Source organism: Chiloscyllium plagiosum, chromosome 7, assembly GCF_004010195.1.
Source record: "Chiloscyllium plagiosum isolate BGI_BamShark_2017 chromosome 7, ASM401019v2, whole genome shotgun sequence".
NCBI classification, from domain to species: domain Eukaryota; kingdom Metazoa; phylum Chordata; class Chondrichthyes; order Orectolobiformes; family Hemiscylliidae; genus Chiloscyllium; species Chiloscyllium plagiosum.
Window position 1 is genome coordinate 67,406,025 of NC_057716.1, and position 25,778 is coordinate 67,431,802.

Sequence of the window (25,778 nt, forward strand, 5' to 3'; positions counted from 1 at the left end):
CCAGAGTTCAATTCCCGCCTCAGGCGACTGACTGTGTGGAGTTTGCACATTCTCCCCATGTCTGCATGGGTTTTCTCCGGGTGCTCTGGTTTCCTCCCACAGTCCAAAGATATACGGGTCAGGCGAATTGGCCATGTTAAATTGCCCGTAGTTAGGTGCAGGGGTAAATGTAGGGGAATGGGTCTGGGTAAGTGCGCTTCAGCGGGTCGGTGTGGACTTGTTGGGCCGAAGGGCCTGTTTCCACACTATAAGTAATCATAGAAAGCATGGGAACTCAACCATCTGCAAATTTCCCTCCAAGCCATACACTCTCCTGATTTAGAAATATATCGGCATTCCTTCTGTATCAATGGATCAAAGTCCCAGATTTCCATTCCTAACAGCACAGTGGCTGCCCCTACTCATCAAGCACTGCAGCAGTTCAAGAGGCAGCTCACCAACATTTCCTCGAGGGAATTCAGGGTTGGACAACAAATGCTGCTCTATACAGTGACATTCACATCACATGAACGAATATATTTTAAAAAGTAGTTTACACATGCACTCGTGCTGTTATACCCATGGCTCATTTTTAACTTGTACTGTGCCCAAATTACATATGTTTGGTTCAAGGTATCATCATAGTACACATTATATCAAAGGTTTATTTCATTAAACCAACATTGTGGGCACAATGTGCATTTTAAATTTATGATACGTATCCGTGTATATGTTCAATGAATACAGATGAGTTTATTCTGCACATTGTTATTTTTGTAGTATATGTCTTCAAGGCAGAAATTGATAAATTCTTGATGTCACAAGGAATTAAGGGCTACGGGGAGAATGCGGGTAAGTGGAGTTGAAATGCCCATCAGCCATGATTGAATGGCGGAGTGGACTCGATGGGCCGAATGGCCTTACTTCCGCTCCTATGTCTTATGGTCTTATGGACTGAGGCCTGTTTTTTTAAATTGACAATGGCACATGACCTGAAATGAGATAATACTGTACAACTAATCTGACATCACTATTGTCTTTATTATTTTTCAGCTCTCTTACTTGCACAGCCCATTTAAAGAAAGCATACATAAAAATATTATGTTTATAATAATTGAAATGTTAATGCTTGTAATTCAAATGATCTTGGCTTTTCAAAGTATGTAATTGATCATTAATTCCTCACTGAGATACAAGCTGTCTGTGGCTGGACAAAGCATACATTTCTAATGAATTAGAGCTCATTTAACTCAAGTTACAAGTACAGCTAAACATTAAACCTCCAATACATATCAACTCAGTTATGGACTTGCCATACATTGTGGAATAAAAGAGAGTTCCTCAATTACCTTAATGTTATTATGATGTTTATACAAAATTAAAGTGTAAACAGTGGTGTCTCTGCAGAATATTGCTGAAAGTGCAAAGTTACTTAATGAATATTTTATCAGCAAAACATTGCATAGATTTTTCTTTAATAGCAAGGGTTTCAAATTTCACTGCACTCTGTAGAGCACTTTCACAAATTTCACAGCAGTTTGTATATTCTAATAACCCTGTTACATATTTTGTTTAATGTCATACAGCTTATCAGAGTAACTAGGAGAGGAGTAATAAATTAGGAAGGAGGAAAGCACCACAGAAAGAGAAGACCAAAAGACATAGGAGCAGAAATTAGGCCATTCAGCCTATTGACTCTGGTCCGCCATTCAATCATGGCTGATAAGTTTCTCAACTCCACTTTCCTGCTTTCTCCCCATAACCCTTGATACTCAAGAACCTATCTATTTCAGTCTTTAATATACTCAATGACCTGGCCTCCAAAACCTTCTGTGGCAATGAATACTACAGATTCACCACTTTCTGGCTGAAAAAGGTGTCTCCTTATCTCCATTCTAATGGGTCTTCCCTTTACTCTAAGGCTATGCTCTTGGGTCCTCGTCTCTCCTACCAATGGAAACATCTTCCCAACATCTACTCTGCCCAGGCCATTGGGTATTCTGTATATTTCAATTAGATCTTCCCCTCATCCTTCTAAACTCCATTGAATATAAACCCAGAGTCCTCAAACTTTCCTCATATGTTAAGCTTTTCATTCCTGGGACCATTCTCGTGAATCTCTTCTGAAAACGCTCCAGAGCCAGTACATCCTTCCTGAGATATGGGACACAACACTGTAAATGTGGTCTGACCAAAGCCTTATAGAGCCTCAGACGTACATCACCATTTTTATATTCAAGTCCTCTCAAAATAAGTGCCATCACTGCATTTGCTTTCCTAACTACTGATGCAACCTGCAAGTTTACCTTGAGAGAATCCTGATTTGGAACTTTCGAGTCTCTTTGCACTTCAGACTTCCAAATTTTCTTCCCATTTAGAAAATAATCCATTCCCCTATTCTTCCTACCAAAGTGCATGACCTCATACATTCCCACATTGTACTCAGTCTGCATCTTCTTTATCCACATTCTTCTGCAGCCATCCTGCCTCCTCAATGCTATCTATCCATCTACTTACCTTTGTATATTCTGCAAACATAGCCAGAATGTCCACAGTTCCTTCATCGAGATAGTTAATGCATAAAGTGAAAAGTTGTGGTCACAACACCACTTGTCACCAGCTGCCTTTTAGCTCCACTCTCTGCTTTCTGCCAGACAGCCAATCTTCTATCCATGCTAGCACCTTGCCTCTGACACCACGGGCCCTTATCTTAGTAGCCTCCTGTGTGGCACCTTGTCAAAGGCCTTCTTGAAGTCTAGGTAGATAACATCCATTGGCTCTCCTTGGTCTAACCTGCTCGTTAACTCCTCAAAGAATTCTAGCAGATTTGTCAGGCATGACCTCCCCTTGGTGAAACCATGCTGACTTTGCCCTTTATACCTTATACATCCAAGTATTCGGAAACCTCATCCTTCATAATGGATTCCAGGATCTTACCCTCAACTGAGGTTAGGCTAATCGGTCTATAATTTTCCATCTTTTGCCTTACTCCCTTTTGAAACAGGGGTGCTATTTTAGTGATTTTCCAGTCCTCTGAGACACTTCCTGATTCTAGCGATTCCAGAAAGATCATCACTAATGCCTCTGTCATCTCTTCAGCTATCTTCTTTATAACTCTGGGTTGTAGTCCATCTTCAGTCCATTGAATTTTTCTGTCACCTTCTCAGCCACCATACTCAGCTCTGCCCCCTCACTGCCTTGAAGTTTTGGGATCTAACTCATGTCTTCCACAGCGAAGACTGACACAAAGTAATTATTCAGCTCCTCAGCCATTTCCTTATTCCCCACTACTATCTCTCGAGCATCATTTTCCAGCAGCCCAATGTCCACTTTTGCCCTTCTTTGCCCTTAATATATCTAAAGGAACGCTTACAGTCTTGCTTTATATTACTGGCCAGCTTACCCTTATATTTAATTTTCTCCCTCTTTATTTCTTTTTTTGATGCCCTCTATTGGTCTTTGTAAGCTTCCCAATCCTCTGGTTTCCCACTGCCCTTTGCTATATTATGTGCTTTCTCTTTTGCTTTTTATGCTATTCCTGACTTTCCTAGTCAGCCACGGTTGCCTCATCCTCCCTATACCCTGTTTTCCTCCTTGGGATGAACCTCTGCTGTGTCTCCTGAATTGCTCCCAGAAATTCTTGCCTTTGTTGTTCCACAGTCTTTCCTGCTAGGCTTCTCTCCCAGTCAATTCTACCCAGCTCCTCCCTCCCGCATCTGTAGTTGTCTTAATTCAGCTGTAATACTGTTACGTCTGATTCTATCTTCTCTCTTTCAAATTTCAGAGTAAGTTCAATCCTATTATGATCATTGCCTCCTTAGGGTTTCTTTACCTTAAGCTCCCTTAAAATGTCTGCCTCATTGCACAACACTAAATCCAGTATTACCTGTTCCCTAGTGGGCTCCACCACAAGCGGATCCAAAAAGCCATCTCGTAGACATTGCACAAATTCCTTTTCTTGCAATCTACTATCAACCGGATATTCCCAGTCCACCTGCATATTGAAATCCCCCATGGTCACTGTAACTTTGTCTTTCCTACACATCTTTTCTATCTCCTGGTATATCTTGCACCCCAGTTCCTGACTACTGTTTGGAGGCCTGTACATAACTATGTTTTTTTTTAACCTTTGTGGTTCCACAATTCTACCAAACAGATTCTACACCATCTGACCTCCTTCCACCTATCGCATTTCCAATGCCCCTCCCCCAAGTCCCTCCTCCCTACCTTTTATCTTAGCCTACTGGACACACTTTCCTCATTCCTGAAGAAGGGCTCATACCCGAAACGTCGATTCTCCTGCTCCTTGGATGCTGCCTGACCTGCTGCGCTTTTCCAGCAAAACATTTTCAGCTCTACACCATCTGACCCTCCTTTGTTTCTTACTACTGAAATAATTTCATTTCTTACTAATAAGGCAATCCCAGCCCCTTAGACCACCTGCCTATCTTTTCGATAGGATGTATATCTTTGAATGCTCACCTCCCAATCCTGATCCTGTTGTAGCCACGTCTCTGTGATACCCATTATGTCATACCTGCCATTTTTGATCTGCAATACAAGCTCATTTACCTTTTCCTTATACTGTGTGTATTCAGTATTAACCTCCTGTATTAACTGTCCCTCTTCTCATTGTCATTCGTTTGTCCAGTGTGCTTGAAGTTTGATTGCTACACCATGTCCTACTTCTGTCTGTGCTGGAGATTTTAATAACCTCTCCTGAGTTCTGCACTCTTACCTGCTACTTTAATTTGGGTTTTCTAATTTCTCTTAACTGACACCTCTCCCCTCCCCAATCCTCTACATTTAATTTAATGCCTTGACTACAGCCCTAGTTATGCAATTCACCAGGACGCTGGTTCCAGCACAGTTCAGATGAAGACTGTCCCATCGGAACAGGTTCCTTTTTCCCAGAACTGGTTCAATTGTTCCATGAATTCAAACCCATTTCTCCCACACCTATCTCTTAGCCACACAATAACCTGCTTAATCTTATTGACCCTTTGCCAATTAGCTTGTGGCTCAAGTCATAATTGAAAGATTACCACCGTTCTGCTTCTGCTTTCTAATTTAGCTCATAGCTGTTCATACTTCCTAATCAGAACCTCTGCCCTAGTTGTATCTATATTGTTGGTACCTACATTGACCACGACCACTGGATCTTTACCCTCCCACTCCAAGCTCCTCTGCAGTCCAGATGAGATATTCCGAACCCAAGCACCAGGCAGGCAATACAACCTTCAGGACTCTCGATCCTGGTCACACAGAACAGTGTCTATGCCTCTAACTATACTATCCCCAATTGCAATAACTTGGTGGAATTATTATTAAGAAGTCCTGCCATGAGATCATAGCATTAAATAGCCAACCCAATTGTCAATGACTGGGTACTGCAAGACAGTTTCTGCTTTGCTGCTCTGCTTTCTCAACATGTATTAGCCAAACTTACATTTGAGTTACTCAAATCTTTTGTAGCTAGTTAAAAGACACTGTGCTAGTTGGCAGTGCTCATGGAACTGCCGATGCATTCAGAATAAATTGTTCACCCTTTACAAGCTTTTATAAATTGTATTTGTCACAAATGGATAGGTATAAATTCAGACTTTGTAAAGAAAGCTAATCTGTCCTTAAAATAGACACAAGGAACCTTCCAAAAGAGCTTCCAGAAATCACCCCACCAGTTCTGCCAGCTCAGCTTTTCTCTGGTTTTGTTTTAGCAAGCAGTCATTGTGAAGCTGCCGGACCCAAAGAAGCAGGTCCATGCTGATCCTCCCTCTCTCTGACATCTCTCCTGTAAGATACTGTGTTTGATTTTACCTTTTTTGCCAAGGGGTGTTTATGGGGATCGTTGCAAGTATTTGGAACAGCATCCTTAAGTTAGAATAGGTTGTTAGGTTTTCGGATAGGTTATGTTATTCTATATTCTGTTCTTTTTTGTTTGTACTTTATTCGGTAATCTTGCCAATAAATTCTATTTTGTTTAAAACTAAGTGTGGCTGGGCCAGTTGCATCACTCCTGAAATATCCATTTTAAACCTGCTTAAAACAACTAGCAAAGTTAGGGTCTGGGCTACTTTCTTGAAATGTTTTTTAGGAGGTCTATAAAACTTGTAACCTTGTTATCTGTTAAAACTTTTACTTAAGGCACTTTCAGCAATAGTTGGATGATAAACATTGCAGTTGCAGTTTCTACTTACAGAAGAGGTTTAGAGTGATTGCCCTAGGTGCACTTTTATTATCCTGTAGTACAAAGAATTTTTTTAAAAAAGCGATAAAATTATATTAAGTTATAAATTATGTTTCTGTTTTTATGTATTCTATTATCACTAGAAGGTTTATTGATTCTCTCCAATGAATGGGAGACAATGGGCATGGAAGTGCCACAGCTTGATTTGGGGAATATTACAGGTGCAGGTTGAGAGGCGTAGCTAGCATAGACAGCATGCAAAAAAGGTTCACAGATATGAGGCTTCCTGGGTGGCACATGGGCACTGTTTGGGAGGTAAATGGGGTACAGGAGACTGAGGGCCTTTCCTGAGATGGAGTCCCATGAAGCAGAGGTACACATTTTGAACAACATGCCTTGACAGCTAGTTGGATGCTTTGACTGCTTTCCTGGATGGACTAACCTGACTGCAGCCTGAACCTGAGCCATGTCCCTGGCAATCTAGATCCTGACTTCACTATCACTTTCTCCTGTGGTGGATTCACAAAGCCAGGAATTTTCCTAGCTTCTGCTGCTTGCCTTGAAGATGACAATCCAGGACTAAGTATTAACTGACATGCAAAATGAAGTATTCCATTGGAGTTAATTCTGACTCACATGAAAAAGAATGTGCTCCAATTTCTTAGGCATCCAGCTCAAGTTACTGTGCTGGAGATATCTGACTTGTTTCAGTTATCTAAACAAGTAAACTGTAGTGGCAAGTGATATTTATTCAAACGACTGGAATAATACCCAAAATGTACAAAGTAAGTTCAGCTTCACTTTCCTCTCTCAGAATGCAGGTAATGTTCACAGCTCAAACAAGGGTTTGCGTAAGCATACCAAGTCTATAGAATTAAAACATAAATCTTTATAAAGATCTGGTGATAAATAGAATGTTGATTCTAATTGAGCACTTTTTTTTTACACTGGTGGAGTTGCTCAATTTCACTCCTTATATGGAGGAACTATTCAATTAAAACTTATTGCAGGACTTGTACTCCAAGATCTCAGATCTTAAGTTTAGCTAACACCAAAATTCAGCCCAAAGCAAAGCAAAATTCTAGTCTCCAGCTAACTTCCAAAAATAAAATCAACCTGGACTTTTTTCCAAATGCAATCCTGCCTCCTGGCCTCCATTTCCATATCTACTAAGGAGGATGAGCTTCCATTTTAAACTAGTTCTTTTAATATCCCATCAGAAATAGAAGCATCAATTCTCCTACCACAAAAATACCAAACTTAAATGGATTTATTTAAAATGGGAAAAACAATAAGACACGGCAAGTGTTTAGATGAGCAGGTCAGATGAAGAATTCATCACCACATATCCAGCTTATCAGGATGGGATGCCTCCCACAGTGATTAATTAAATATACTGAAGTACTAACCTGAGGGAATATTTTCTTTATATACCACATATAGCTAAATCATAAACAAGTTTGTGAAGATTATATAGAATACAAATTTACTGTACACACTGCAGATTGAATCTCACATCTTAAATAATGTGGCTTTGATTTAATCCAGAAGTGTCATACTTGTCTCAACTAAAGTCTCATTTGTCATTCATTCTTATCATAAAACCACGAAAAATGTTAGATTTATTGTTGTTCAAAGAATGTGTTAACAACTGAATTCCATTTACCTAGGCTCAGAGTGGCAATGAATACATTTAAATATTAGAAGAATATGATAAAAAAAGTTACTAATGACCATCAAAAGCATATTTTAAAGTGTTTTCATAAAAGAACCTAAATTACGATAGTTTCATGCACGCTGATTGAAACATTTGAAAAACAAAACTGTCTCCTGCCAATTATACACTGATGCACATTTGTTTATGGAAGAGATTATGTTGGCACAGCACTCTATGCAGCTCATTAAAGGAGATGACAAACTGTAGGGCACTCTTTCGATTAGTAGCACTTTTTGAAGTCAAGAATTGGGAAGTTGTTTAATTTTAATTTGCTCAGCGAACAAACTTCACAATTTCTGGAAGTGACATGACACAGTTTTACTACTTGCAACATTTTCCTCCATTTTATAAATTAAACAGAACAAGGATGCAGGAGAAAATTACAAAGAATGCAATTCAGTTAACATTGATACATCAAACCAATCTTGTACAGATTATGAAATTGACAGGGTTTGGAGGTTGGTGAACTATTTAACAAACTAATTGCTACTTTGGAATCCCTTTCAAGTTTGCTATTGAACTATTGAAAAATTCCCAATTTACAAGTTTCTTGCTTAGGACAAGGAGTAATGAAGTTGGATTCACTTCTTGAAGTAGGCTTGTGAATCAAAAGACAAGATATACTTTCCTTTGGTCAAAAATTTCAGTAAAATAATGGATGCAGCTACATTTTAAGCACACATGTTTGGATGAAGTTAATGAACAGTTGAAGATATCCCCAGCATTACTCAATTATGCATTATTCTTTTATTTCATTGTAATGTCAATCTCTAAATCAATTTCCACTTCCTGATCCATGAAAAAGGTTAGACAATGTGAAATACTAACTTGAAACCAGGAATATCCAATAGGTTGGTCAGCCCTGTCCAGTTGATTTCCAGAACCTGAAGAGAAATTAACAACATCAGGAGCAGCAAAACAAGCAATGGGTTTGTTGAGAGGAACTTTTTTCTCTGTACAATGATATTCAATTTCCACTTTAAACATTTTCAGGCTAGAATATTAATAATTTTCATGAAAGAAAATGGTGTGGTTTTAAAGGTGGTTACAGTTTGCTTCTCGAGTAGGACGTTAAACTACAAAATGCCAAAGGTCTAGTTAGCCAGACAAGTCATGGTGCTCGGAGTTGCTAAGTTGATTGACTCGAAACATGGAGCAAAGTTTTGTAGGACACAGTCATTCATTTAAAACGTGATGAGTTGATGCTGCGTGGCTACAATCCCATGCTGATCTGTCCTTGGCTTTCTATTCTTGAAAAAGGTGTGACTGTTTGCATGGAAAGAATTTTGAACATATACCATAGCTTTCGGAAGGGGATAGAAGACTTGGAGACTTTAATGTCAGAGCACTCAACAGATCTTTGTTAGTGATGCTGGTGTCAGGTCAGAGGTTGTGCTTCCTCCTTTTTGTCATCAAAATCTGCATCTGTGGAGATCAGCAAGGTTAGAGATATTTGAATTGTATATTTGGTAGGTTCTGAAGGACGTCATGAATTGCTTGTTCTGGGTTGTTTTTCAAGTGGTCAAATGTTTTCAGTGATTTTTCCTTCAGATGCAAATCAGGGATGGAACAGATAGAACCTGAGAGCTAATTCACCTGCTGGACATTAAGCTTCCAAATTATCAGCAAATTTGAACCAAAAGAACTGTGGATGCTGTAAATCGAAAACAAAAGCAGAAGTTGTTGGAAAAGCTCAACAGGTCACTGTGAAGAGAAATCAGCATTAACGTTTCAGGTCTCGTGATTCTTCCCCAGGAGCTTCTGAGGACAGGTCACCGGACCTGCAACGTTAACTCTGATTTCTCTTCACAGGTGCTGCCAGACTTGTTGAGCTTTTCCAGCAACTTCTGATTTTGTACCAACAAATTTGGTTGTTTTTAGGCTGCTATTAAGGTTGCCTCAAGTTCATTGCAAAGTTTGGAAGGAATGCTCCAAGACCATTTCACCTTCTTGGTTCTGAGGGACTTCATGAATTGCTTGTTCTAGGTTGGTTTCCCTGTGGCCAAATGCTTTCAGTGGTTTTTCCTTCAAATGCAAATCAGGGATGGAACAGATAGAAACCTTGGAGTTAATGAAGGACTTCAGGACTCAGGACAACAGGCCTTACTGACTCAAATTGTTCCCTTTGATGGCCCCTTCCTCACTCTCCTTTCTCAGTTATTAAAGAACTTTCACTATTTTGAAATCCTTCATAAACTACTTACAGTCCATACATTTTATCAAATAAACATGCACATCTTGCTACAATCTGCAGAAATACGATCTAAATTCACTTCAAAGCTATCACAGGAAATAAGTGGAGGGAAAAATTATGACTTGATAGAAAAATTACAGCAATAACTGTAATGAGGGTATAGAACATAGAACATTACAGCGCAGTACAGGCCCTTTGGCCCTCGATGATGCGCCAACCTGTCATACCAATCTGAAGCCCATCTAACCTGCACTATTCCATGTACGTCCATATGCTTGTCCAATGTCGACTTAAATGTACTTAAAGTTGGCAAATCTACTACCTGTGCAGGCAAAGCATTCCATACCCTTACTACTCGGAATAAAGAAACTACCTCTGACATCTGTCCTATATCTATCACCCTTCAATTTAAAGCTATGCCCCATCGTGCTCGCCGTCACCATACTTGGAAAAAGGCTCTCCCTGTCCACCCTATCTAACCCTCTGATTATCTTATATGTCTCTATTAAGTCATCTCACAACCTTCTTCTCTCTAACGAAAACAGTCTCAAGTCCCTCAGCTTTTCAGCCTGGTAGACCTCAAAGAAAATGAACTCCCTGATTGGGGCTATTAACCTGGTTTAATCAGGAAGGGAAAAAGTGAGGACTGCAGATGCTGGAGATCAGAGCTGAAAATGTGTTGCTGGAAAAGCGCAGCAGGTCAGGCAGCATCCAAGGAGCATGAGAATCGATGTTTCGGGCATGAGCCCTTCTTCAGGAAGGCCTGACTGATAAATATAAACAGGATCATCAGAGGTTCTATAAGACCATAAGACATAGGAGCGGAAGTAAGGCCATTTGGCCCATCGAGTCCACTCCGTCATTCAATCATGGCTGATGGGCATTTCAACCCCACTTATCCGCATTCTCCCCATAGCCCTTTGTGACATCAAGAATTTATCAATTTCTGCCTTGAAGACATTTAGCGTCCCAGCCTCCACTGCACTCTATGGCAATGAATTCCACAGGCCCACCACTCTCTGGCTGAAGAAATGTCTCCGCATTTCTGTTCTGAATTTACCCCCTCTAATTCTAAGGCTGTGTCCACGGGTCCTCGTCTCCTCGCTTAACGGAAACAATTTCCTAGCGTCCACCCTCTCCAAGCCAGGTTCTATTCACTCATAGCTGGTTCTGAGAAAGTTGGACCAGTATCAAGTACTATGCATGCATATGTGTCCACGGGTCCTAGTCTCCTCGCTTAACGGAAACAATTTCCTAGCGTCCTCTCCAAGCCAGGTTCTATTCACTCATAGCTGGTTCTGAGAAAGTTGGACCAGTATCAAGTACTATGCATGCATAAAAACAGAGCAAATTGGTGATGGGACACTAAGCTCTGAGGAGATATTTCAATAACAATCACTTAATTACATTGACTAGGACAACAATAAAAACATTATGCACTTACATAACCTTCAGCAGAAAAACAGCCGGGACAGAAGGAAAAATGAAAAGGGCAAACTGCCAAACAATTTGGCGAGAGATGGAAAGGAGAATAAAAATTTGATCAAAGGTATCTATTGCAAGATAGTTTTCAAAAAGGTGAAGAGAGAAAAATAAACAGAGCCAGATGGGATTTTAGGAGGAAGTTGCAGAAACTGGGGCCAAGATAGTCAGCAGTCCGACCAGATCTGCAACTGTCAAGCAAAGAATGTTTCTGATATATGAAAGCCAAGGCTGGAGTATGGAGAAATGCAGCAAGGGACACAAACTGGGATAAAAAAAATTGTATTTTTGCAATGAGTCATGAGGTGATGAAAACATACAAAAATAGGAACCTTTTTAAAACAAAACTTATAGGCAGATAATTAATTTAGCACTCCCATTTTTCATGTAAAATTATCTATTTTATCAATGATTTTGATAAGGAAATGAAAATGTCCTGCGCTCTTTAGGGTTTACTTTGCTGAAATATATAAATCTCTGTCTCCAACTCAAACCCATCAACAACACAATTGCATTTTCAAAAAAAAAATTGAAGGCAAACATTCCCAATTACAACGAAAGACAAGTTATTGAAGCATCCAAAGATAGTTAAAGTCGAGAGTGTGGTGCTGGAAAAGCACAGGTCAGGTAGCATCCGAGGAGCAGGAGAATCAACGTTTCAGGCCTAAGCCCTTCATCAGGGAAGAGTTCACCAGCTTCAAAATCTAGCCCCCCAATCTCATCACATGTCCAACCCTTCCTCTTCTCCCTAACTCCTTGACCTGACCTATCTGCTCCACCCTTCCCACTGACCAATCACAATACCCCCTTACCTGCATCTAGCTATCACCATTCCAGCCCCAACCTTCTCCCTCTCCCCTCCCCAGTCCAGACCCAAAACATCAACTTTCCTGCTTCTGCGTGTGTGACCTGCTGTGCCTTTCCAGCTCCACATTTTATTGACTCTGACTTCCAGCATCTGCAGTCCTTACTGACTGAAAACTCTTAACATTTGTTGGCATGATGCCCTGAAGCATACAAGATTTGGAATGGCAATGAGTCACATGATTAAGCAACAAAAAAAAAAAGGCTAACTTGGCCTTTTGCTGTACTGTAGGGTTTCCTATGATCCCACCCCCTCAATTTCCCTCAGATGGGCTCTCCATGGAAAGGCCAATATTACTGGGTCTGTCATGAATATTTAATGAAAGCGCTAAGAGTAAAATTGGATGGCTCCCAGCAAAAAGACAGGCATTTTTGGAAAATTAGTATGAAATATATCTGAAGCACATTGCCTGCATGTGGCATGATCGGAACAATATTCAGGCTTGGGCTGATACATGGCAAGATGAGATAAGAGGTATTTTTTTCAGCCAGAGAGTGGTGAATCTGTGAAACTCGTTGCGACAAATGGCTGTGGAGGCTGTGGAAGTCATTGAGTGTGTTTAAAACAGAAAGAGATAGGTTCTTGATTAGTAAGGGGATCAAGGATTACAGGGAGAAGACAGGAAACTAGGTTTGAGAAATGTATCAGCTATCTTTGAATGGTGGAGCAGACGCAATGGGTTGAATGGCCTAATTCTGTTTCTCTACCTTATGGTCTTGAGTAACAATCTGTGTCACACAATGCCAGGCAATGACTATTTCCTACAATGGAATCTAGCCATCTCCTCTTGATATTGAGTGATATTATTGCTGCCGAGTTCCCCTACCATCACAGCTTTTACTTTTTACTTGGTTATCTTGTAGTTTGGGAAACAAAAATGTTATTCTTCTGCAAGAGATGCCACAGATTACCTCAGTTTAAAGCATTCCTACACCAGTTAGAATCCACCTCAGGCAAGGGAGAAATGCTTGCAAAAGACAGGCCAATTGACTACCATGGAGTTCAGTGTCAGCACCAAACACCGGTCAATATGTAAACAAATAAGTTGCCATCATTCACACTCTGTAAATTGATTTATGCTGATGACATCAGTTGTGCCCTCAAATCTCCATCCTTTGACACCCTGCACCAGATCCTTAATAAAGAGGTTACAAATTTGATGGACCTCTGCACAATTAGTATCTCACACTGAATCCTCAAAATCTATAACCAGTATATTCCATCTCCAAAATGCAAATGCCAACAAATGAATAGTACATTTACATGGATGGTTAGGGAGTAAAGTGTGATCCCAACACAGCATACTTGGGAAAACTTCTGGATTGGACTTTGTTGATCTGTGACCTTCTGAAGGGAGCAGCAAAAGGATGAAAACTAGAAACAACTGACTTCAAACTTGCTGAATCTACGTGTGATGTTGCTGCTACAGCACTTTCAACCCCAGCACTTGCCTAATATACTTGCATCAGCTTGGCAAAGGTCAAAACACACGCACCTTGTTGACTTTCAAGTGAATGTAATGATGTGTACCATAAATGGAATCTTCTGCTCAATCCCTCTCCTTCAGCTTCTTGTCCTTGCAAACATCATTCCTCCTCACATCCACCAACAACCCACAGCTGGTTGAAACCACCTGTGCCACACCTCACTTATCACTCCATCAGGATCTGATAAATCCATCCTACAGCTCATCTTTCATCATGTGCTCATATGGAACAGCATTGCTGAGCAAAAGTCTGTCAGTAAATGTCCACTGGATCAAGGAATGGGATATACAGGAGTTCTAACCTGCTTTTTCTGTAAATTGCATCTGTTTGATGACATGTTTTGAACTACCATGACAAGAATGGTCCTTGTTAAACATGTTCAGAACAAGCCTGGACTCCTATGAAGCCAGCCCCCACTGTTATGAACTCAATGCAAACTCCTTATGCACTTTGTTGAGGCAAATAATGCTGCACATTAGAGATACCTACAGCACAACAAAGGGCCCTTGGGCCCATCGAGTCTGTGCCAGTCAAAAACTAGCACCTAACTATTTAAATCCCATTTTCCAGCACTTGGCCCCAAGGAGTGTCCCCTGTACAGACAGGGGGATGGATTAAATCACATTTAACTTAATAAATGCAGCTAATGCTTGGCTTTTGAGGATTTGCATCCACAAAATAAGAATCTTGGTATTAAATAAATAATTTCCCTTAGTCCCAGATGTATTCACTCCCATGTCAGGAGCACAGAGATGGGACAATTTCCAGCTGCATACCTGAACTTTTAAAACTGGCTACCATTTTAAATTGTAAGGGCAGGCTACATTAGAAGCGGAGGTGTAGGCCTGCCTTGGGGATCTGCCAAAAAACTTAGAAACAAAGCATAAACCATGAAATATCCTCTGCCTCCTGCTCCCCGACCCTTACCCCTCATTAACATCTACATAAATTACCACTAGCCACCCCATTAACCTCATACTAAAGCACGCTCCTATACCTTCTCCCACTGCCCTTTATGAACTAATGACAAGCGATCGAAAGGTAGAGCAAACTCAAAGGGCCAAGTGGCCTCATCCTGCTCCTGTTGTCTATGTTTCTATGTACTTTTATCCACCCTTCATAGCACCTTATATACCCATACCAAATATGGCCAATGTAAATTGACCATAGTGTCCAGGGAGATGCTAGCTAAGTGAATTAGCTATAGGAAATGCAAGGTTACAGGGATAGGGTAGTGATATGGGTCTGGTGGGATGCTCTTCAGAGACTCAATGGGCTGAAAGTCTGCTTCCACAATGCAGCGATTCCATGATTCTAAATGCTCACCTCCACTGTCCTTTTACCTTATACCTACCATCCACCATAGGTGGACCTCAAGACCTGTGCAATGTTGAAATAACAGCTCTATCTATCAAATGGAGACTTTATATTGGGATAAACACTTTCTTTAACTAAATAAAGCCATAAAACATTAAATATTTCATTCAGTTGCAAAAGCATTGGAATTCATGCTTCTATAGTAAAGATTCAATAACTGCTTGTTAACTGTCCAATGATATGAAATGTGCCCCAATGTGGTAAAGGATCATTGTGAAATCAGTCATGTAGCAACAATCCAGTAATGTAAGTCCTTAACTTTATGTCAAGAGACAAATGAAATAGCAAACAACAACTTTAGAAAAAAAATCTGGAGTTTTGTTTTTATAAAGTATTAAAGGGAAGAATTTTAAATGCCTTTATAGATAAGACAGATCCCTCTGACAAATGGTTTTTACACTCTATTGAAAAGTCCAAGCAGTTTTACAGTAATGGGTTTATCCACTTTTTACCTACATTTAATACCTACTTAACAATCCTGAAGGGCCTATGATCTCTCCTGGCCTTGGTCCAAATGTGTTCCGGGACCATATTCAAGGTGGTACCTTACCTCTCCAAAAGGGTACCCTGGCTACCAAAACAAATCTGATGCTCATATCTGGCTTGGCAAAATCTAACCCTGTATTGCACATTAGAAGAGATGTCAAAAGAGGTGAGGAAGGAGCGTACTGATGATTTAAAAGGCCAGCTTCGTCCGCAGACCATACTTACATGAAACTCGCCCAGCATTAGAGAAAGAGAAAATGTCATGTTTGTGGATAGGACCTAAGATATCTAATCACTTTATTTTCACCTCACTGAAGAGCCCAATGTGTTGGGAATCTGAGCCTTAGAGCCTCATAACACCACTTTAATGAGCAAGAGTGCTTTGTGGTTGGAGCTACTATTAGAAAAAAATTGAAATGTAAAACAATGCAATAAAATGAAAAAAAGACTCACTGGTCGGCGAATGAAGAATAAAGTCACAGCTCCAACCAGGGGCATCTGATTAGATAAAGGCTCCAGGATCACTCGGAGTGTACCGTGTAGCTGTAGTACAAACATATACCATAATCATTACCAAATACCAGCTTTAAAGGACCAAAGCACTTTCTAATTGTTAACATCAATAAGTTTTGATGAGATAGGCAAACAAATCAAATCACAATTTAAAACTGATGCGAGTGGAACATAAGATTAAAGAATTTCACAAACGAATGGTAATTTCAATGCATTGCCCTGCACATTCAAATCATTCAAGGTTACAAAGATTGTACAAGGAAGTATAATTATTTTGCAATTGCCAACAGCAGATACCAACAGTTATCCAATTCCTGAAGTTACTCACCTAATATTAACACATGCACTATCCTTACTTTTGCCTGTTTAAATCAGAAATGTGCAAATTTACCAAAAATGTATGTAATTGCCAGGTTGTGATAATTTTGCGCAGGAACAATGGCATAAGGCAGATATATCAGAAAGTCAAAGAGTTAGATAATGAGTAACCATTGCCATTTGGTGTATTCTCTAGAGACTATTTAAAAAGTAGATTAAGAGAACAAAGACAATGTCTCTGCCCTTTCATGACTGGGCCTTATATGAAAAGTAAAATTGAAATAGAAAAAGAAAAAAAAAGGGGCATAAGGATAGATTACCAATTATACATAGTTAAAATAGCAACATCTTTTCAGAGATTAACATTGTGGGGAATAACAAAATCAGAAGTTGTTGGAAAAGCTCAGCAAATCCGGCAGCATTGGGGAATAAAACCTCCTTTACGTAATTCAGTGTAGAAGCTTACCATTTAGCCTATCGACTCTTTGAAGAGCATCCCACCTTGATCCAGACTCCTACCTATCTCTGTAACCCTGCACAGCTCTGGACAATTTGGCATGGCCAATCCACTTTACCTAAACATCTTTGGACTGTAGGAGGAAACCGGAGCACCCAGAGGAAACCCGCGCAGATGTGGGAAGAATGTGCAAACTCCACACAGAGTCACTTGAGGGCAGAATCAAACCAAGATCTGTGGCACTGTGGGCAGCAGTTGTAACCACGGAGCCTTGGTGCTGCCATTATTTGTTATAAGTATTCATGCCAAGGGTCACAGATTTCCTGATTGAACATCGTAGTTGAGTTTTAAATTCTGGATCAGAGATAAAATCATAATAGGCAATTTATGAAGTAGTTTAGAACAAAGAAACAATTTCAAAATATTCAACATACCTGCATTCCCTTCAGTCCAGCTTTACATACTTTCTTCACCTCCACATTAATTTCACAGTCTCCTACATAGCTGAAAGACAGACATTCTATATTAAATTCAGGTTTGCCAAATGGATTGGACACAAAGCCTGAGTGACAACCTGAGAATCGTTCATTCTGAGAAAGCCATCTTAATTGGAAATGTTAAATCTATTTCTCTCTCCCCATTTATTGCCTGCTTGTTGTGCATTCCCAGCAATTTTTATTGTTATGTCAGATTTCCAGCATTTGCAGTATGTGATTCTGTATTAGAACAAATATAGGGTTTTCCAATCTCCAATTAGATAAAAACAGTGGGTACTGTAAATGAGAAACAAGAACAGAAAATTCTGGAAAAAGCTCAGCAGGACTTGGCAGCATCTGTGGACAGAAATCAGAATTAATATTTCTGGTTCAGTGACCCAAGGAAGGGTCACTCAACCAAAAATGTTAACTCTGATTTCTGTGCACAGATGCTGCCAGACCTGTTGAGCTTTTCCAGCAATTTCTGTTTTTGTTCCAGACAATTAGGCTTAGCTTTTTAATAAAATGTCTTTGGTTATTTGCCCTCCAAGTAAACAATGTTTGTGTCTCCCACAGTCTTCTGAAAAAAATTATTGACAATTTTAATCTTAGATCCCAGAGAAAGCAAATGCTCAGCAGAACACACTACGAGCTCTGCAGAAAAGAACATTTTTGTGTTGATTTGAGAGTTAACTAGATTTCAACAGTTGTGTGCACAAAATAAACTTCTGGTTTACAATCCTTTCAGTTTTATCTCAAAAGCTGGGAACTTTGATCAGCAGGAAGGACTGGACTTTGGAAGGAAATTATGCAAGGATCTGAGGACTTAGTGCCAGTCATTGAAGAATGATCATTTCATGTGTATACACTTTATAGGATTAACCCTATGGAATTGAAAACACCAAACAGTGATGTTACTGACAACTCGATGTCAGACTGATGAGCCCAATGGCACTGACTCTGGGCTTTATAGTGAAAGTGATGTTGAAATGATGCACTGGTCTTTCACCCTCCCACGTATTACTTCCTTGGAGTTGATGTTGAGGCTATGAGCCTATTTTTTTTCCCTCAAGACTTTAAATATGTTCTGGGTTTGGAGCGAATGTTTAGGCAGGTCTCATTAATAGATTGGGTGTTTCCCAGGCTGTGTTTATAAAACAGACAACTCAGTAAAACTTAAGTAAGGATTTATATTAAAAACTGTAGTGTTAAACATATTTTGTGCTGATAGTAACTTTTGTTTTCTACAATACTGAATCTTAAGCTTTGTTTGATGTAGAATGCAATGATGGTGCACTAAATTTCAGTCAATGTTTATTTTTCTCTTCTGCTAAAGGTGTAGAAATCTCTCATTACAATTGCTTCATAGGAGAAGCGGCGACTGTAGCTTTTTCAAAAATGTGGCCTAACTGGTTCTACCACCATTTGTTGTCACAATCAGTCACAATATACATTAGCTCAAAATTAAAATACTGAGGATGTTGTAAATATGAAATAATACAAAACCCGCTAGAAATACTCAGCCGATTAGTTTCTGTGGAGACAGAAAAAGAATGAACTATTCAGGTTGATGATCTTCCATGAGAGCTGTAAGGAGGAGACATAAAAAGGTTTTAAGCAAGTAGACTGGCAAGAATAGGTCTGTTCCAGTTTTTTTTAAATTCATCGAAGGGATGTGGGAGTCATTGGTTAGGCCAGCATTTATTGCCTATCGGGCAGTTAAGAACCAACCATATTGCTATGGTTCTGGAGTCCCATGTAGGCCAGACCCAATAAGGATAGCAGTTTCCTTCCTTAAAAAGGACATTAATGAATCAGATAGGGTTTTCCAACAATTGACAATGGTCATCTTTAGAGACTCTTAATTCCAGAAGTTTATTGAATTCAAATTTCACCATCTGCCAAGACAGGATTTGAACCCGAGTCCCTGGGTTGTTACCTCGGTCTGGAGATTAACAGTCCAGCGACAATAACTCCAGGTCATCACCTCCCCACATTGAAAGCATATATTAAGTGATAGGACAATGGAATAAGCAAATAAACAAAAAACAAAAAATGACTCAAAGGAGATATGATTGCAGCAGCATAATCAGTATTTACAGGGCAGTAATTATGGTCCAAAATTATTATTTTCTTGTTAAAAAAAGGAAAAAAAATATTTTTTTGAATATTACAACAGATACAAAATCAAACAATTCAAACCAATGTTAAAAAACAAACCCACTAATTACATAGATAAATTATAACTTATAACTGAGTTAAAAAAGGAAATCTTAATAATATTATAATAATAATAAGACAACGCAACGAAACAAAGCCATAGCCCTTAATCATCGAGTGCATAAGTTTATACATATGAATATGTTTGTAGTTTCTCCTTCCTGGATACTAGATTCATTACATAGTACTGCCATGGCTATATAAAGACTCTTATTAGTATGGTGGACAAATCTGTACCCAGCTTGTTCAAAAAGAGCCACCAGAAATTTTCAGTTTTATGGTGTACCATACTCATGAGGAAGTCCAAGGGGATGTGTTCAATGACCAGCTTACGCCAGCCCAGAGGGATTTTCCAATACCCACCTAATAGAATGTTCTTTCTGGCACAAAAAGTGAGGATACTAAAAAGCCTTGTTTGTGTACATCTAAAAAAATGAATTAACAAAATCTTGAAGAGGAGATACCAGGTCCATTTTCACCTCAGTCCCCAAGGCCTTCTCTATTTCACCTACCACAGCGCTCCAGTATGCCTGCAGTCTGTGACAGGACCAAAGACAATGAGTGAGCGTGCCCACGCTCACTTTACTTTAGGACACATTGGAGAAGCTCCCGCTTTAAATTTTGCAAGGCGGTCTAGGGCCAAACGGACCCTGTGAAGAATGCTCAATTGCAAGGCGTGGGTCCTGTTACAAATCAAGATCCTTCTTGTATTTTCCCAGATATCCTCCCATGTTTCAGAAGAGATCTCAATGTCCAGCTCCCTCTCGCATACCTTAGAGCCGTTCGGTTCTCATTCGAGGGAGCCTCACCCAATAGATGATAAATGCAGAACAGATATCGTACCCTCAACACTCAAACTCTCTTCTCCATGTTGGACCTATAAGAATCAGTAAGAAGTGTGGTTTCTTTTTGTATGAAATTTCTAATTTGAAAAAAATGCAAAAAGGTCCCTTCTCAGCAATTTATATAACTGAGCCAAAGGACATCAATGTCCCCCTTCGAATAAATCACCCAGACAAGACATGTCCCGAGCTGCCCATAGTTTAAACTCCAAATCCATCATTCCTGGTTGAAAACTCAGCATACTAACTATGGGTGTCAAAAATGATGTTTTGACAATATTGCCCTCACCCTGAAGCATTGCCCTCTACGCCTTGACTGTGTTGCTAAGTATTGGGCTATGGAAATATTCCTTAACTGTCCTCATTTTGTCTAAGAACAGCAGGCTAATAAGGGGGCATCTTGCCCTAGATGCTTCGATGTCCAACCAAAGTGAGCGAGGGATTCCCCCAGGGCCCAGTCTTTTACGTAAGATAACAACAAGCTTAATTGATAGTTTTTGATATCTGGGAGGCCCACTCCTCCCAGTCAGTAAGGTCACTGCAATTTAGTCAATTTAATTAGGGGTCACTTGTGATACCAGATAAAGAACTGAACCAGCGCTCAGTCTTCTAAATATTTGCTTAGTAAAGAGCAGAGGTAGCATTCACACAGGATACAACAGGTGGAGCAGAGTGTTCATTTTAATGAGGGCTACCAGACCTAACCAAGAGATCGGAAGCGCCTCCCACCTACAAAGGTCCTGCTTGATTCTGTCGAATAAAAAGGACAAAATTGGTTTAAAAAGGCTGATCAAACATGGGAATAATAAAAATACTTAAATAGAGAAAACCCTCTTGCGAACATCTAAAGGGGAACAGAGATCTGCCCTCAGAATCACGCACTCTCAGGAGACCACCAGGTATGGCCTCTGATCTCACAAAGTTGATCTTATAGCCCGATAAGCTACCAACTAAATTGATGCATTGTATCAGGTGTGGCACGGAGACTACTGGCTTTGATAAGACAAGAATGTCATCCGCATACAATACAATCTTATGTCACTTCGTCCCCACTTCTCGAAGGCTTATAGTGAGATCCCTATGCATTGATGATTGAACCGCCAGCGGAAGCAATGTGAAAAGCAACGGTGATAAGGGCCAGCCCTGTTGACTGCCCCTACAAATATTGAAATTGCTTGATCGCACAACATTGGTGAGGACCACGGCAAGAGGATCACTATACAAAACCTCCACCCACCTGATGAAGGCCTCTCCCAGGCAAACCACTTTAAAGTATAAAAAAAGTATGGACACTTGACCTTGTTAAATGCCTTTTCAGCATCTAAGGAGATCACGAATCTCTGTACCAATTGCTTTGACATGCTTGGATCATGTTAGATAACCTCCTGACATTATCCGTCGATCTGCGACCTTTTATGAACCCTGTCTGATCTTCCTTAATGATGAGGGCAGTACAGTTTCTAGCCTTAATGCCAGAGTCTTAGACAGGATTTTGAAGTTAACATTCAGGAGTGAAATGGGCCTATAGGAAGCACAGTCCTCTGGGGTCTTACCCTTTAAGAATGAGAGAGATGTTTGCCTCTCAAAGATGGTGGGAGGAGGCCACGACTATGACAGTCAGTCATTAAACATACAAGCATCAGCCCTGACAACATATTTATAAATTCTTTAGAGAACTCACTAAGTAGCCTGTAATGACCAGGCACCTTTACATTCTGGAGCAGCCTCACAGCCTCCTGCACCTCTTCCTCTGACTACGGGGCATTGAAGAAAGATTCTTGTTCAGGAGTCACTCCCGGAAGGTCCAAGTTCTTAAAAAAAAAAGGCTCCATCCTAACCTGTTCACCATCACAGCTTTCAGATCGGAATACTTCAGAGCAAAACTTCCAAAATGCTGCATTAATTCTTTTACAATCGCAGGGTAATTTCCAGTAGCCTCTGTGATCGAGGTAATGACTTAGGGAGCACTCCTTTTCCTGGCAAGATATGCTAGGTACTGGCCCGGTTTATCCCCATGCTCAAACAGCCCTGGACTTGCAAATGTAAGCTCCCTTTTGGCTGTTTGTGTGAGCATGGAGTTCAGTGTAGGCCAAAGCGTTGTGGTCCTCTGCAGTTTATCCAGCGAAAGCCTGCAAAACTATGCCTTTTCATTTACTTTCATATGGGTCTCGAGCAAGCGTTGCTGCCCCACTGTCTATTGCTTTTTACTGACTGAATAGGAAATAGCTAACCCCTTCGCATAGGCTTTAGCTGTTTCCCAAAGTATTGATGGGCTACTGACTGAGCCTGAATTAATATCTAAAAAAGCCCTGAACTCAGTAGAAAAGAATTCGATAAACTTGCTATCCTTGAGGATGAAAGGGTCCAGTTGCCAGTGCCTCGAGCCTACCACCGTATCCTTACTCATAACCATTAAAAACAATGGGGCATGATCGGAAACAGTGAGTGCGCCAATTGTACATGATGCCACTGAGCCCAGATATGCTGCAGGTGTCAGAAAAAGAGCAATCCTGGTATGGCATTTATGTGGGTTCGAAAGAATGTGAAATCCCTGCCAGTAGGGTGAAGGTGCCTCCAAACATCTACCAACCCCAATTCAGCACACAAACCCCTTAATTGTTTAGATTGCAAAGATGATAGCGGAGGCCCTTTCGGCAATCTGTCTGCAGTGGGGTCTATTAGACAGTTGAAATTCCCTTCTACGATAATATGCTGAGATGCAAGGTTAACCAGTCTAGAAAGTATGTCTGTCAATAACTTAAGGGGGTGGGCCAGGGGACAGTAAACATTTAAGATCCCGTAGTCTTCTCCACGCATCAAAGCTTTAAGGATTACAAATCTCCCGTGTGTGTCTTTAATACACTCCATCAACTTAAATGGGAGATTCTTTCTAACTAAAATGGCCACCCTCTACTCTTCATTTTGAAAGATGAAAAATAAACCCAGTCATACCCATTCTGTTGCAGCTGCAAATGCTCTGCAGCATCCAGGTGTGTTTCTTGAAATAAGGCAACATCCACCCACTCCCTTTTAAGTCTGGAAAGTACCTTCTTCCGCTTGACTGGTGAATGAATCCCTTTAATATTCCAGGTGCAGCACTTAAACACATCCTTAGCCATAACCTTCTATAGAACCATTTAGACTCCAGAGAGCAAGAACCCAAACTACAGATCGCCGAACTTTAATGCAAAAGATTCCACAAAACCCAAATATTACATAGACTAAACTAACTACAGCCAATAAATCTACATAATTTACAAAAACTACATACAGCCAAAACAGAAAAACTGCCAAAAGCCACTGATTGGAGGAATTTACTCCCCCATTCATAGGGGGTACCTACACATCCCACAACCCTACTAACCATCCCAACTGCCTTCTCAACTCCTACCAGCTAGGGTCACTCCACATACACTGACAACTGAGAGAAAAAAAAACAAGAGCAAGGTTAGTACTATAAACAAGTAAACTAAAAATAAATGTCACCCATCACTTAACGTAACGTAGAGATTAAAGATAAATACTCTATCCATCTCGGGCATCATTTAACTCAACTTATTACCAGAAAGGAGACTGCACCAAGCCCTTTTTAAAAGAACAACAAACCGAACAGCTCTGTCCTCTATGCCTAGTCGGCTGTTTGACTTAAGTTAACGTGCCCACAAAGTACTTTGCTTTCTCTGGTGAGCCGAACAACTGTATGGATCCATTATGATTGATCCGAAGCACCACTGGAGATCTTAGAGAATCCTGGATCCCAAGCTCTCTCAACCTCTTGATGCCAGCATAGGACTTCCTTTTCCAGACCACTGTCGCCAAGAAGGCCTGAAAGAACGTGACCATGGAACCGCCACATACTAATGCCCTCGGATCCCTCCCTTGGGCTTTGGAGGCTTCCATGACCCTCCGCTTGTCTTTATAATGATGGAGCCTTACCGGGAAAAGACGTGAGCGCTGATCTGCACTTGGCTTTTGTGCCATGATCTGGTGGGCCCTTTCAATTGTTATCTTTCCCTTCTCAGACTCCAAAGTAAGAAATTCTGCAAAACTCTTCTTGAACTCCACTAATCGCTCACCTTCCGTTCCCTCCGTTATGCCAACAATGCGCAGGTTCTTTCTTCTGCCCCTGTTTTCAAGTTCATCTACCAGACCCCAACAGACTTTTGTTTCCAGAGCTTCAAGCTCTGTCGGGTCAGTGTTGTGGCATGGAGCCCAGCAAACGCGATCCTAACAGACTGCCGCCATCTTGGATTCTCTCAGTCCAAAATTATTGAACACGGGTCAGGAAAACTAATCAAAAGTTGCCCAGCTGTTTCTCCAGTGACTCTCAATGTAAGAAACTGAGGATAGAGGTCAGAAGGAGGGTAGAGCTGAGAATAAAAAGACAGGCAACCAGAAAATCAGGGCCAAACTGATGACTGAATGGGAGTATAATAATTAAAAGAGTCCCAAATTGTTAAATCGTTTCCACAATGTTAAAACAAATAACTTATTCTCCCCAGGAAGGCCATGGACAGTGGGAAGAGAAGTAAAAGGGCAGATGTTTTAATTCTCTCAACTCAACACTTGTTCCTTGTCCTATTTTTGTCCCCATTAGCCTTGTCCATCATTCCTATTGTCTGTTAATCTCTTCTGACAACCCCATTTCTCTGTTTTTTCCAATCATAATGTAAGGTCATTGACCTGAAATATTAAGATTAGATTACTTACAGTGTGGAAACAGGCCCGTCGGCCCAACAAATCCACACCGACCCTCCAAACAGCAACCCACCCAGACCCATTCCCCTACATTTACCCCTTTGCCTAACACTACGGGCAATTTAGCATGGCCAATTCACCTAACCTGCACATCTTTGGGCTGTGGGAGGAAACCGGAGCACCCGGAGGAAACCCACGCAGACACGGGGAGAATGTGCAAACTCCACACAGACAGTTGCCTGAGGCGGGAATTGAACCCGGGTCTCTGGCGCTGTGAGGCAGCAGTGCTAACCACTGTGCCACCATGTCACCCCACTTTATCATTCTTTCTCCAGATGCAGCCTGACCTACTGAGCATTCCAGAATTTCTGTTTTACATGAATTTTAGGCTATTCATTTCTTCATTCTACTTTTTGAATTTCAGACTTATATATTTTATTGAACAGTCATATTCGGAACATTAACGCTCTTTCTGTCTTC

The 25,778-nt window shown here is 40.5% G+C and overlaps 1 protein-coding gene across 1 annotated transcript in view; it reads right to left on the minus strand.

The window, feature by feature from the left end:
* The window catches only part of LOC122551676 (extended synaptotagmin-3-like), a 141,892-nt gene that overhangs the window by 46,396 nt on the left and 69,718 nt on the right, over positions 1–25,778 (minus strand). Inside the window, exons 5-7 of the mRNA XM_043693985.1 lie at positions 17,497–17,566; positions 16,228–16,317; positions 8,712–8,767 (exon numbers count right to left, since the gene is read on the minus strand). Coding sequence (XP_043549920.1) covers positions 8,712–8,767; positions 16,228–16,317; positions 17,497–17,566 — 216 coding nt within the window. The remainder of the gene's footprint in view (positions 1–8,711; positions 8,768–16,227; positions 16,318–17,496; positions 17,567–25,778) is intronic.